The 13,566-nt window shown below is 36.0% G+C and overlaps 2 protein-coding genes across 2 annotated transcripts; both read right to left on the bottom strand.

Moving 5' to 3' along the window:
- Window positions 1–541: 541 nt before the first annotated feature.
- asmtl (acetylserotonin O-methyltransferase-like) lies at window positions 542–8,512 on the bottom strand. Its single transcript, XM_073845629.1, has 13 exons — window positions 8,423–8,512; window positions 7,924–8,053; window positions 7,701–7,832; window positions 7,549–7,596; window positions 7,396–7,460; window positions 7,255–7,319; window positions 7,057–7,165; window positions 6,426–6,795; window positions 3,836–4,010; window positions 3,412–3,596; window positions 3,184–3,316; window positions 893–1,030; window positions 542–765 (listed from the first exon to the last, which is right to left on the bottom strand). Exons 2-13 carry the CDS (start codon window positions 8,014–8,016, stop codon window positions 557–559), a joined length of 1,722 nt encoding a protein of 573 aa, XP_073701730.1. The 5' UTR covers window positions 8,017–8,053; window positions 8,423–8,512; the 3' UTR covers window positions 542–556.
- Window positions 8,513–11,918: 3,406 nt separating this feature from the next.
- Window positions 11,919–13,566, bottom strand: p2ry8 (P2Y receptor family member 8). The gene has a single exon (XM_073846354.1). The coding sequence runs from the start codon at window positions 13,557–13,559 to the stop codon at window positions 12,525–12,527; it is 1,035 nt and encodes a 344-aa protein (XP_073702455.1). The 5' UTR covers window positions 13,560–13,566; the 3' UTR covers window positions 11,919–12,524.

The following is a 13,566-nucleotide window of genomic DNA, read 5'->3' as shown; positions in this document are numbered from 1 at the left end:
ATAAACTCTTGATTTTGATTAAAAAAAAAAAAAAAAACTAATTTTTATGACCTTGGGATGTTCACAATTCAAAATACCTTCAACGAACCAGTAATGTTAAATGCTTAGTTCACCCAAAAATGAAAATTCTGTCATTAATTACACTCCCTCATGCTGTCCCAATCCTGTAAGTACGTTCAGCTTTCTGTCCCTCCATAGACAGCAAGGGTTCTTCCATATTGAAGGTCCAGAAAGATAGTAAGAAAATTGTGAAATAGTCCATGTGACATTAGTGGTTCAATCGTAATTTTATGAAGCAACAAGAATACTTTTTGGGGCTTGAACGTGGAAGGACTCTTTCTGTCTATCGGATTGGGTGTTCCGAAGATGAACGGGTTTGGATTGACATAAGGGTGAGTATTTATTGACAGAATTTTCATTTTTGGGTAAACTAACCCTTTAAGGTAGAGTTTATATTGTAGGAATAAATTAGGCCAGGTTACAATCTGGGATGAAGATACCCCCAGGGGCCACAAGGGGGCGCTAGGTGTCCATTTGCAAAGGGATTATCATATAATTAGAGGGTCCTTGGCGTCAAAAAGTTTGATATCATAGAATCAGGCTTACACATTAAGAATTTAAAGTACTTTTTAAAGCACTTACCTGGTGAGCACATTTTGGACAGTTTACTCAATAATACATGCAGTTTCTCATCAGACCAATCATGGAGGATTCGTGCAAGAATATACAGGTCTGCTTTAGGTAGGTCATCTTTAAAGAAATCTCCTAATGTCCAAATAAAAAGGAAAGACAAGAATTTAAGAATTTAATAAGGCCTTTAGCACATTACTCAGGATGTATTGTATATGAAACAAATACAGTGTAAAATTCTTCATATAAAGTCTTCACTGACCTGCAACAAATGACACTCTGCCATTATATTTAGGCTGGAAATGGCGTCTCATTTCAATGACTTGTGGCAAGTCAAACACAATGACTGACAGTCCAGGATGGGCTTTTGTAAACTCGTATGCCATGGCACCAGTGCAACCTGTGAGAGAACAGAATGCTTTTGTAACATGCTCATACCATTCAACATTTGTTCTCACATTATCACAGTTTATATGCTATAGTTTAGAAAATGGTAATAAAATCTGCCAGTAACTCAAGAGTTGACCTGTGTCAGAACAAATTCATCTAGATAATGTCAGATAACTTTGATAGAAAGGTATGCAACAAAACATGGTCTTGTCATATCAAATTTTTGTTCCTATTTTTTTTAAATCAATTTTACTGAAGACTTTTTGGGTATAATATGTCACAGTTCACTTTATTTTGCTATCCTTACTTACATACATTAACTATAGTGTCCTGCACCCACTAGTAAAAAATATCAAAACGATATCTGGTTTCTGAATAATTTTCAGTTTGACTGTATATTTCATATCTCCAGACTACATGTAAAAAGTTTGGAGTCGGTAAGAGATTTTGATGTTTCTTGAAAGAAGACTCTTATGCTCTCCAAAGCTGCATTTACAGTACTTGATCAAAATACCTCAAAAACAGTAATACTTTTGTGAAATATTAAAATTTAAAATAACTGTTTTCTATTTTAATGCATTTTAAAATTTAATTTATCCCTGTGATGGCCAAGCTGAATTTTCAGCAACCACTGCACCAGTCACCAGTGTCACATGATCCTTTAGAAATCATTCTAATATGCTTCAATCATTTTTTTTAGAATTCTTTGATGAATAGAATGTTCAAAAGAATAGCATTTATTTGAAACATAAATAATACGTTTTTACTGTCACTTTGGATGAATTTAATCTGTCCTTGCTGAATTAAAATGTATTATTTTATTTTTATTTTTTCAATCATCTTACTGAAAATTTTGAATGATAGTGTGTATTTATTTCATGTCAGAATCAGGCTTAAGTGAACTAATTTTAAACATACATACATGCATATGATGCAGGGTTATTTGTCTGTTCAAACAATGAAAGAAGGCTGCAGTTTTTAGAAACACTATTATCTTTACAATTATCTTATACAAATACAAACCCTTCACTCATAAGTACCATAAGGTGGTTAACTATTTTTGTCGGTGTGGAAAATAAATTCTAGTTCTAAATTTAGGTCAAAGCAGGTAAAGAGAATAAACAGGATACAATAAATACAGAAGTCCTTAGCATAAAAAGCCCCTGAGAGAAGTGGTAATAAGAACCATATGTAATTTGCATAACAAGCTTGCAACTCCTTTTCATATGCGTGCGTTGGAGTACAAGCTCTTTGAGAATAAAATTATGCATGCACTGTGCTCTAGTGAAATCTCAAATTATGCAAGATAGCAGCGGGACGGTGGTTTCTGCACATCTTATCTCTTCGCTCTCGCGGTCACTCGCTCACGTCTCAATGGGAAGTCAGCAATGCAAGGTTTTGATCTGGTGTTTTTTATGTCACACCTTTTTTTATGGGTGGGGAATGTTGAATAATCCTGAACAGTACAAAAAAAGCTGAGAGAATATGTTCTTTTAATGATTTTTTTTCCTTTACACAAAACCAGTCTTAAGTAGCATGGGTATATTTGTAGCAATAGCCAACAATACATTGTATAGGTTAATTTTTCTTCTTTTATGCCAAAAATCATTAGGATATTAAGTAAAGATCATGCTTCATGAAGATATTTTAATTTTCTTACCGTAAATGTATCAACATTTAATTTTTGATCAGTAATAGGCATTGCTAAGAACTTAATTTGTACTTTAAAGGTGATTTTCCTCAGTATTTAGATTTTTTTGCAGTATTTGATTTTAGATTTTCAAATAGTTGTATCCTAACAAACCATACATCAATGGAAAGCCTATTTATTTAACTTTCAGATGATGTATACATCTTCATTTAAAAAAATACCCTTATGACTGGTTTTGTGGTCCAGGGTAACATATTTGAATTAAACAAACATTTTTTTAATTTCTGTTATTTTAATTTTATTTTTGTGATTTAAAATTTTTTACTTTGCTTTGAACTGACCTAATATATTAGACACATTAATTTACTTAATTTTTTTCCCCACTCAGTTTCTGTTGATTTGCAAAATAAAAATGGCATTTCATTAATCGGTATATTAAAAATGTAAAAATGAACCAATTGATAGCCATTATTTTACCATCTCTCTCTATTTTTGAGGGAAAAAGCATATACCTCCAATGTCACAGGCTGTTTTAAAGCAAGAAAGATCAAACGCTGTTGCCACATCTTTTCCAGTTACTCTTGCGATGCTGTGCATAGCATCCATGAACCGTATCTTAACTTCATCTTTGCTGTAGTAGCCGTCCTAGAAAACGACAAAACGGTTCTACTTAGTACTAGAACATCAATAGCTTTTGAAAATGCATGATTCATAGGTGATATATGCAGACTTGTGTTTACCTGAAACACATCCTCACTCTTCTTCCCAAAAGCTCGCTCATGTTGGCTGGTGCCATCCCTGATAGCGTTCTCTAGATGACTGAAGAGAGGCCACACCATATCATTGCAGTGGAGGATGTATCCATGCAGAGACTCTGGGCTGTCTGAAACCAGGAAGCGACTGGCCTGTTCTGTATTTCTATACACTGCAACAGACAATAAACAATGTTACATTCACAGTCCACCTCCGGACATGACATGTAATAAAAATAGGTAGGAAGAAATGCATGTATGCGAGCGCCTCGCTTCAAGGAACAGAGAAAGTGCTTGTAAGTTGGACAATGAGCTTTGTGAGGTTTCAGATGTCACATTTAGGAAAACCACATGCAATTTCTACGACAGTAACACCTTCTGTGTGAGTAAAACAGCAGTACATAAATCTTACCACTTGTATTTTGCTGTTTGACCTTTTCTAGAAGCCCTATGGAGATAGCAGCTTCCAAAAGCCTCTCGGTGCCTAAAACAGAGGCGTTGATTTGGCCAGCTACCTCTTCTAATGTCAAACTCTTAGAGCTGTTCAATACATCAAACACCTTCAGTTTGGATGCTGTGAATAGAGTCTGATAAACAAATGCATTGCAGAACCGTTACCACACATTTCCCCATTAATATATTATGTAAACCATTTGTATTGTAGTAAAATAACTAAATTAATATTAAAATTCTGTCATTATTTACTTGCTCATGTCTTGGTCTAAGCATACACTACCAGTCAAAAGTTTTTAAACAGTAAGATTTGTAATGTTTTTTAAAGAATTCTTTTCTGCTCACCAAGCCTGCATTTATTTGATCTAAAATACAGCAAAAGCAGTAATATTGTGAAATATTTTTACTGTTTAAAATAATGGCTTTCTATTTAAATATACACTCCTGAACAAAATCTTAAGACCAGGGGAAGCATTGCAAATTTTATGCATTTCGCGCTGGTGGATCATAACAGGGTTGTAAGTACTGCTTCAGAATGCCAAAAGAAGAAACAGGAGCAAGAGACAAAAAATAGAAAGTAGGCAATTTATTAAAAACGGCATTTAAACTCAAACAGGCTGTTCATCGGCTGATCAAAAGTTTAAGACCATAGCCATAAAAAGGTAAAATCTGCACAAAAATATGGCTTTCATGTCATTGTTCTTCAGGCAGTCACACTGTCATGATCTCCTGATGGCAAAGGCAAAAAGGTTTTCTCTCTTTGAACGTGGCAGAATTGTTGAGCTGCACAAGCAAGGCCTCTCGCAGCTTGCCATCTCTGCCGAGGTTGGACGCAGTAAGACAGTCATTTTACATTTCTTAAAAGATCCTGAGAGTTATGGGACAAAAAAGTCAAGTGGTAGACCCAAAAAATTTCACCTGCACAGAGCCGCAGGATCCGACGGGTTGTCCGTGAAGACACAGGTCGATCCTCGACCCAAATTAAGGCCCTTACTGATGCTGACTGCAGCCCAATAACCATAAGACGTCATCTGCGAGAGAAGGGCTTCAAGAACAAAAACGTCTTCAAAGGCCACTTCTCCTTCAACGCCACAAACTTGCCCGTTTGGAATTTGCAAGGGAGCACCAAACATGGGACATTGAAAGATGGAAGAAAGTTTTATTCTCTGATGAGAAAAAAATTAATCTGGATGGTCCTGAAGGCTTCCAACGTTACTGGCATGACAAGGAGATCCCACCGGAGATGTTTTCTACGCGGCACAGTGGAGGAGGCTCCATCATGATCTGGGCTGCTTTTTCCTTCAATGGGAAAATGGAGCTTCAGGTTGTGCAGGGGCGTCAAACGGCAGCTGGCTATGTGGATCTCTTGCCTGAGGGTCCCCGTCTGTGGGGTAATGACGTGGATGCCCTTCGTGAAGCCATCTTCACCACATGGAGCAACGTTCCCAGCAGCCTCCAGAAAACAGTCAGATCAAGCATGCCGAAGCGAGTGTTTGAAGTGATCAACAAGAACGGTGGGGCTACTCACTACTGAGTCCTTTTTGACACTTTTAGTTCTGTTGTGGGTTTATTTTTGGGCCATGGTCTTAAACTTTTGATCAACTGATGAACAGCCTGTTTGAGTTTAAATGCCTTTTTCAATAAATTGCCTACTTTCTATTTTTTTGTCTCTTGCTCCTGTTTCTTCTTTTGGCATTCTGAAGCAGTACTTACTACCCGGTTATGATCCACCAGCGCGAAATGCGAATACTTGCAATGTTTCCCCCGGTCTTAAGATTTTGTTCAGGAGTGTATATTAAAATGTAATTTATTCCTGTGATTAAAGCTACATTTTCGGCATCATTACTCCAGTCTTCAATGTCACATGATCTTTCAGAAATCATTCTGATATGCTGATTTGCTGTTCAAGAAACATTTTTTATTATTATTATCAATATTTAAAACAGTTAAGTAAATGTTTTCAGGATTCTTTGATGAATAGAAAGATCCAAATCTCAGCATTTATGTGAAATAAAAAGCCTTTGCAACATTATACACTATACCATTCAAAGAGTGGAGTCAGTAAAAAAAAATTAATAGAAATTAATATTTTTATTTAGCAAGGATGCTTTAAATTGATCAAAAGTGATGATAAAGACATCTATAAAGTTACCTAAAAATTCTATTTCAGATAAAGAAACCTGAAAAAAAAGTAATAATTCAACATAATAATACTAAATGTTTTTTGAGCAGCAAATTGGAATATTAGAATAATTTCTAAAGGATCATGTGACCGGATTAATGATGCTAAAAAATCAGCTTTGAACTCACAGGAATAAATTACATTTTAAAATATATTCAAATAGAAAACAGTTGTTTCAAATAGTAAAAATATTTCAAAATTTTACTGTTTTTGTTGTGCTTTGGATCAAATAAATGCAGGCTTGGTGAGCATTTCTTTTTAAAAAAAAAACATTAAAAATAACCTTTTAAAAATAAAACTTTCACCTAGTAGTGAATTTAAAAAAAATAATTTGACCAAAAATTTAAATAACCTAAAAATGACAAACCTTAGAAGCTTTGAACCCATCCAGTAAGCTAATGATACTGTGGGGGACATCCTGTCTGCTGCACTTGGGACACTCCGGCCCAGTCACATTCTGTTCTTGCATAGACGTCTGACAGCCATCTTTACCATTTTCCAAGAGCTCAACCTCCCCCTTTGTGGCACCTTCAGACAGGCTGTTAACCAGAGTCCAAGCCTCATCCGATTCCCGTTTCACCTTGTGAACTGGACTTTCAGGTGGGCTGTTAAAAATCAATCCCAGCTGCTTGCAGAAGTGGTTAAGAGGGAAGCCTACCACATTAAGAAAATCTCCTTGCACATACTCCACCAGCATGCCACCTAAAGCCTGGATCCCATAACCACCAGCCTTGTCCCTGTCAAGCACAGACAAATCTGTCAGTCTCATACAAAAAAATAGATTAATTTACTTAAAGTTGACTCCTTTACTCAAAAATACAGTTTGTTAAATTCCCCTGTTCATTTTCAACACGTCAAAGCAAACACAAAAATGACCAACTCAACAAAGGTCCAAATTCCACAGGTTTAGCAAGTTCAAATTTACTCAGCGCACTCAAAAAATGTGATCACCACCTGCAATGCATTTAGCATATGAAACTCGATGCATGTAAACTCACATGGGCTCTCCACTGTTGATGTATTCCCAAAGCATCTCCTCAGATAATTCTGCAAATTTAACTTTTGTCTCTTCATAAAAATCAACCACTTTGAAGTCTGTATCTGAACCTGCAAAGAAAGAATGATTCATCTTTAAAATTATCTGTCTATTTTACAGACCTTAATTGTTCAAATAAATACATTAAACATTTACATACCACTTTTGTCATGGCAGAGCACAATAGCTACACCTGTGAAGACGCTGTGCTCCTTACCGCTCAACCTGAAATACATTCATTTCAGTCTCTGCCTCAGTGTAATGAACACCTCACTTAGGACAACAAAAAATGAAAATTCACCTAGACAGCATGCGGTAAGCATCTTGTTTATCTGTAGGCTTCTCCAAGATCAAGCCATCAACTGTCTGGGGATGGAAAGAGGACAAATTTAACAAGGCAATTTTCAGGACAGAATATCATAATTGCAATCCATTACAATATACAGCTACTTACCACAACAGTGTCTGCTCCAATTACAATATCAGGGGTTTTCAAGTGTTTCTGAATCCAGCACATACAGTTACACAGAATAAAAGGGACATAGTAGTCAGAAACTAAAATTTAGGAAACAACTGCTTTCTCACATACAGAAATATATATCTTACAAATGGCATTCGGTGAGCCACTTCCAAAGCCTTCTGTCTGGCTGTCTCCACTGCATAGTCATATGGGTTCTTAAACAAGGATTTGTCCAATGTTTCTTTAAACCAAGATGGAACCACTTCGAATCGTAAACCCTGCCTCATCAAAGCAGAAGAAAAGAGAAAGCACTGATCATTCAAAGTTCATTTCCAATGTAAAAACCTAAAAAAACTCTCAAAAACTCACAGCATTAGATAAAATCTCTAGACGTCGTGGAGATGCGCTTGCCAGGACAACAAGCTTTCCACTCAGCTTGGATATTACTGGATTTAACAGCATGTTACACCTCTCTTTCCTTCACTTCCAGAAGTCTATCCTGGGAAAAAAAAAATCAGCATGTTTAGTAACTGGACAATTTATACAATTCATAATTGTATGTTCTGAACCAGCAAAAGTTTCAAGTCAGCTTGACCACAGTTTGACCAGATTATCATTTCCTTATTGTTGTTTTTTAAAACATAAATTCCCTATTCATTTCTAAGAAAAAGGATACATGCACAGTGTGGTTGCATTAGAAGTGTATTTAGTTACATAGCAGTGTATTCATGCAAGAACCTGGCGTGACGAAGTGAGCCATTCATTTATTCATGTTTGTTTTTTGACATTAATACAGTCAGGAGTAACAAATGACACATATCTAAAATAGGCACATGTTAATTTATCTTTATTCTTTGTAAGCATTTACCTGGAAAGCCTTGTTCCACTCGCTTCCCGAAACGCACTGTGCGCTGACAGTCGGAATCCTGAAGAGGCGGAGTCTACCACGCACATGCGCAGATGCGTAATATAGAACGTCACATACTTCTACGTAACCACGTTCAAAGAGAGATGCTGCGTCCCAATTCGCCTACTTATACTATGCCCTAAAAGTATGTACTCTTTTTGTAAAGAAAAAGTACATACTTTTTAGTATGTAGCAGAATAGTAGGCAGTCTTTGGGACATACTACTTCGTCATAACTCCTTCTTTAACGGACGCTCTGTTGCTTAGTTACCTGAATCCTGTCACTGTTTAAACTGCCCTGCCAATCATCACAGTTGACATAATCTACATTGCGTTTTAATTTGATTTCCTACCGTATTAGAGAGAAATGAAGAGGCACCACTGATCTATATAGATCAGTGAGAGGCACGTTATTTCACGAGTCTTTCATGCCAAGGACTCTGCTCTTGTGTTTGCATAATTATGCCTTTAAACGTTAATGACCAAACCTATCATTATAAAAGTTCATAATGTTGCTGCACATGAAATATAACGCGGATAACATTAATAAAATATTTTTTTTATCAGGTTACAGACTGATTATTTATCACTCTCAAACCCATTTCTCTACCTGTCCGCTGGTCGTGCATATCCTCCATGTTTGTAGTTTTTTAAAACTTTTTATGCGTGTTTGCAGTTCTAATCGAATCCTCGTTCACCGCGCAATGTGTTGTGGGCAATATTAGCCGTTAGAGTGTGCATTGATCCGCACTTCGAATTCCGAAGTTAAGTAGTAGACCATCCGAGAATCTTTGGAATACTTTTTTGAACATACTACGATTTGGGACATACTAATTCTATTTTCGAATACTATTTAGGACGGATAGTATGCGAATTGGGACGCAGCAAATGTCTATTTGAAAACTTGATTGTTGCTTTTAAAACTGCGGCACTAGAATCGTCACGACAAAAGATACAAATAGTATATAAAATGTTACATCAATAGTTACATTAAGTGAGCGTATGCAGCTAATTCAGTTCGAATTTACATTGCATGGTAAGAAAGTATTGCATGGTAAGAAAGTTGTGGTAAAAAAGTTTCTGTCCGTTTATAGTAAGGTTTTTGTCTTTCAAACTCATTAAAATGCACAAATTCACATTTTTGTCATCTGATCCTCTTACACCTTATGTATTTATTTAAAGTACCCTTGACATTTTCAAATAAATATTTTAATAATTAAGTATCACATTTATATGTTCATGTTTCTCAAATATTATGGTCACATGACATGCAGGTAAACCAATCAAATATTTTTTTTAGTAAGGGATTTATTTTGATTGATTTAAAAACGATTTGTTGTAATTTAACATTTTTATGATTTTTTTTTTATTAGCTAATTATTAGTTCATAAAATACCCTTTTAGGGGGTATTTAGGGGATAGTTTTTTCACAAACCTCAGTTTGGGAAACCTTGACAATGTAATGTTTAATGAACTTCATGATGCTAATAACAACGAATGGAATATAATTTCTTACTCATTTGTATTTTTATATCAATATGGTACAAGATTATCCTATTAAAATGAATGTGATAAACAAGATAGTAAAATGTAATCTAAAAGTAATCTGATTATATTACCTAAAATGTGTAATATAATGGATTAGGGGAAAGTGGGGTGAGTTGTGCCAGTTTTTACTCAAAGTGACTTTATAGTGAAGCCATGCCAGTAATCCTTCCAATTTAAGCATGTACATATATTTCAGGATGTGGTGCATCCCCGGGAACAATAACTTTGGATCTGAAATAAACTGATTCAGAATTATAGCTTTCAGAAAAAAAGTGGTCTCGTGGCACAACTTGCCCCCGGTGCGGGGTAAGTTGTGCCTTTGGGGAGAATACAGTGGGGTAAATTGTGCCAGTGATTATTTAAGTTAAAAAGAACATTTTAATGTCATGAACTGTAATGCTACATAAAATCAAGACAAATTCAATACAAAATTGCTAATTTAAGGTTTATTTAGATATCGTTACCCTACTAAACTATTGCCATGTCATATTTTCTACTTTTTCGTAAAACACAAAAAACTCAAAAAACTCAAATACACATGATATTTGTGAATAATCAGAACGCTGCCTGTTAACAAAACGCTGTCTGTCAATTATGTAACAGGAAAGAAGTTACTTTCTTATGAACATTTCTGAACATCCCATTGTGACTTTTGCCACTTAAAAAACAAACAAACGGCAGGTAAATCAAACACTGATGAGGCACGCTCATCTTTTCACACAGATTATCCCCTGTGGGTATGTAGGTCTAGATCATGGATGCCCAATCCTGTTCCTGGAGATCCACCATCCTACAAAGTTCAGCTCCAACCCTAATCTTATAAACTTATTTCTTATAAACCATTTTCATTACTGCTTTCTGGATAACTTGCAAAGAAACACTTTGTGTTTATATTTTTATTTAAAATACAAATGGGTATTCCCCAATGAGTCAACATATTCACTGATATGATACAGCTTACCACTAAAATTGAAGTTCTTTTCATATTTCTAAGTAGTGTGACCATACATCCTCTTTTCCCTGGCTGGGATTACCCAAAATATTTGGGTTTCAATTTTGTTTTCCTTTGTTTTTATACTCGCTGACAAGAATTCCTGAAAAGTAGTATGACCAATAGTATGCAGGCACTATATGTTATAGTGTACGAGAAGGAGACTGGTCAAAACAATGCAAATACGTGTACGTATAATGTTTTGGACTCTAGGTCCAAAAGTTGACATATGGTCACTCTATTAAGTCATATTTTTATGATCCTATGAGATGTGTTCTTCTAATGTTAGTTTATAGCAGGCATCCAAATACAACATGATATAAAATAATAAATTTAAGTGTGTGTGTGTGTGTGTGTGTGTGTGTGTGTGTGTGTGTGTGTGTGTAATAAATGTTACTTCTGTCTATAAATGCATCTGTTATAGAAACTGTTTTTTCTCTTTCTCTTTCTAACTCTTACTTGAACCATAACACCACTTGCCATAGTGCACTTTGAAGTGGCATTTGCAAACTGCTTTATTTCCTTCATGTGCATTGCACTGGCTATTTAGCATTGAGTTGTATACTTCACATAGGTCGAAGACCACTATTTCCATTTCCTGGAAGCTATATTATTTCTACTGAGGTCTTGCACTGATTCTGTTTTACTGTTTAAAGTTCCATTTGTTCAGTAGGTGCACTTTGCACATGCCATAGTTCTCATTTATAAAGGAACTGAAAAAACATCTTGACCTCACTGTGACATGTCTGTGGTAGAGGTTCTCAGAACAATTACCCCGACACAAATAGACATTCGGTGGCTGTAACGTTGATTTTGTTGAGTAAGCCATATGTAACATTTAATCTTAAAATGATAATAATAATTACAAAATCAATTTGTTTAGATGTACAGTATTTATTAAAAACCACAGAAACATAATGCCAGCAATAAAAACAAATAAGAATCATGTAACAAAGAATTTGAATGTAGTAACACAGGCACAATATAAACAGCTTAAGTAAAATAAATATCATAAAACTAAATAATAACAAACAATAATTTACAGATCTAAAAAATATAGCTGCCACAATAAGTCTTTGTACTTTTTCAGTCAGATCTGAAATTACTGAAGTTGCTGCAAAATCAAACCACATATCACTGTACAAAAAAATATCACAAGTTCCGGCGAGAAGGAACTTGGGTGTCTGATGCCAAAAAACAAAAAAAACAAAAAAAAACAAGATACATAACATCACGCGCTTTGAATGCATGTGAGCAGCATGCTTTTCCTTGCTCAGGCAGGAAGTCAAAACAGAACAAAAGCGAAATGCTAAACAATAACAAAGAAAACATAATGTGGAAAGTGGTCCTTCCTATGACGTTGCATTTAATATATTATTGTGAACACTACATATCGTGTCACAGTTGTGGCCTAGCGGTTAGCGCTTGTGCTTGTGACTCATTTAACAGTGCACATGTGGCCTCTGCAAATCTGAATCGAGACATCCATTATCTTCTATCCTCTAAAATAAAAAAAAGTTAAATGTTAAAAATTGTCACAGTCTACATTTGGATTTCCCGTCGTACGTCCAGAGAAAAAGCTTTCTCTGTGACACTCGATCATTTGCGTCTCTCCCGTACTGAGAGTCTGCAATCTCAGCATTTGCCTTAGCTTCCGGCGAAACTCTTTCGAAGCAAAATAATAAATAAATGGATCTATGCAACTATTAATGCAGCTGAAAGAGAGGGAGAGTTTATAGTATGCATAAAGAGATTTGTTATAGAACAGCCTTGTGATTGTGTGGGCCAAGAGTAATATGTTATTGGGAGCAAAACAGAAAATGAACACAAACAGAACGATGCACGCCAAGCGCACAGCACGGCCTTTTTGTTGACTATTGGTATTTTTGACTAGGGCACAGATGATGTTAATGTAGCAATACACTGTGATGATGAATGGACATAGAAAGAGGATGATAAACATGCCAAACAGGAAGCCCGCCCAGTGTGCAGTGCTTGGTAGCATGTCTTTCCTCAATACGTCAAAACATGTGGTGATATTGCGCTCCCTAACATAATATGTCAGCTCTGCACGTTCCAGTGGGATCAGAACCACAAGGACTAGCAGCCACATGAATATGCAGGCAACAATTGCATATTTTTTCCTCTTCCTCATCTCTCTGAATCGCATAGGCTTTACAATTCCCATGTAGCGGTCGGCGCTAATAGCAGTCATGGATAAAATGGAGCAGTACATGTTGGTGAAGAAAACCACGGTCAGTACATTACACATGCTTGTACCCAAGGTCCAGTTGTAGCCTTGTATTTGGTACGCAATCTGAAAAGGAAGCACAGTGCCAAGTATCAGGTCGGTGAGGGTGAGGTTGATCATGAATATAATGGAGGGGCTTTTCGGAGAGGTGCGCATCAGTAGCAGAAACAGAGAGATGCCGTTGCCGCTCAGGTTAGCCAGAGTCACGATGACATAGATGACTGACACAATAACACTGGTCAGTTTGTTGTCAAACATGGCCAAGGTGGCATTGTCCATTTTGATGTAGTCCATTTGTGACCCATTCATGGTTGTT

The sequence above is a fragment of the Garra rufa genome, chromosome 8 (assembly GCF_049309525.1).
Source record: "Garra rufa chromosome 8, GarRuf1.0, whole genome shotgun sequence".
NCBI classification, from domain to species: Eukaryota; Metazoa; Chordata; class Actinopteri; order Cypriniformes; family Cyprinidae; genus Garra; species Garra rufa.
Note: the sequence above shows the minus strand (reverse complement) of the source record. Positions and strands in the feature narration are given on the sequence as shown.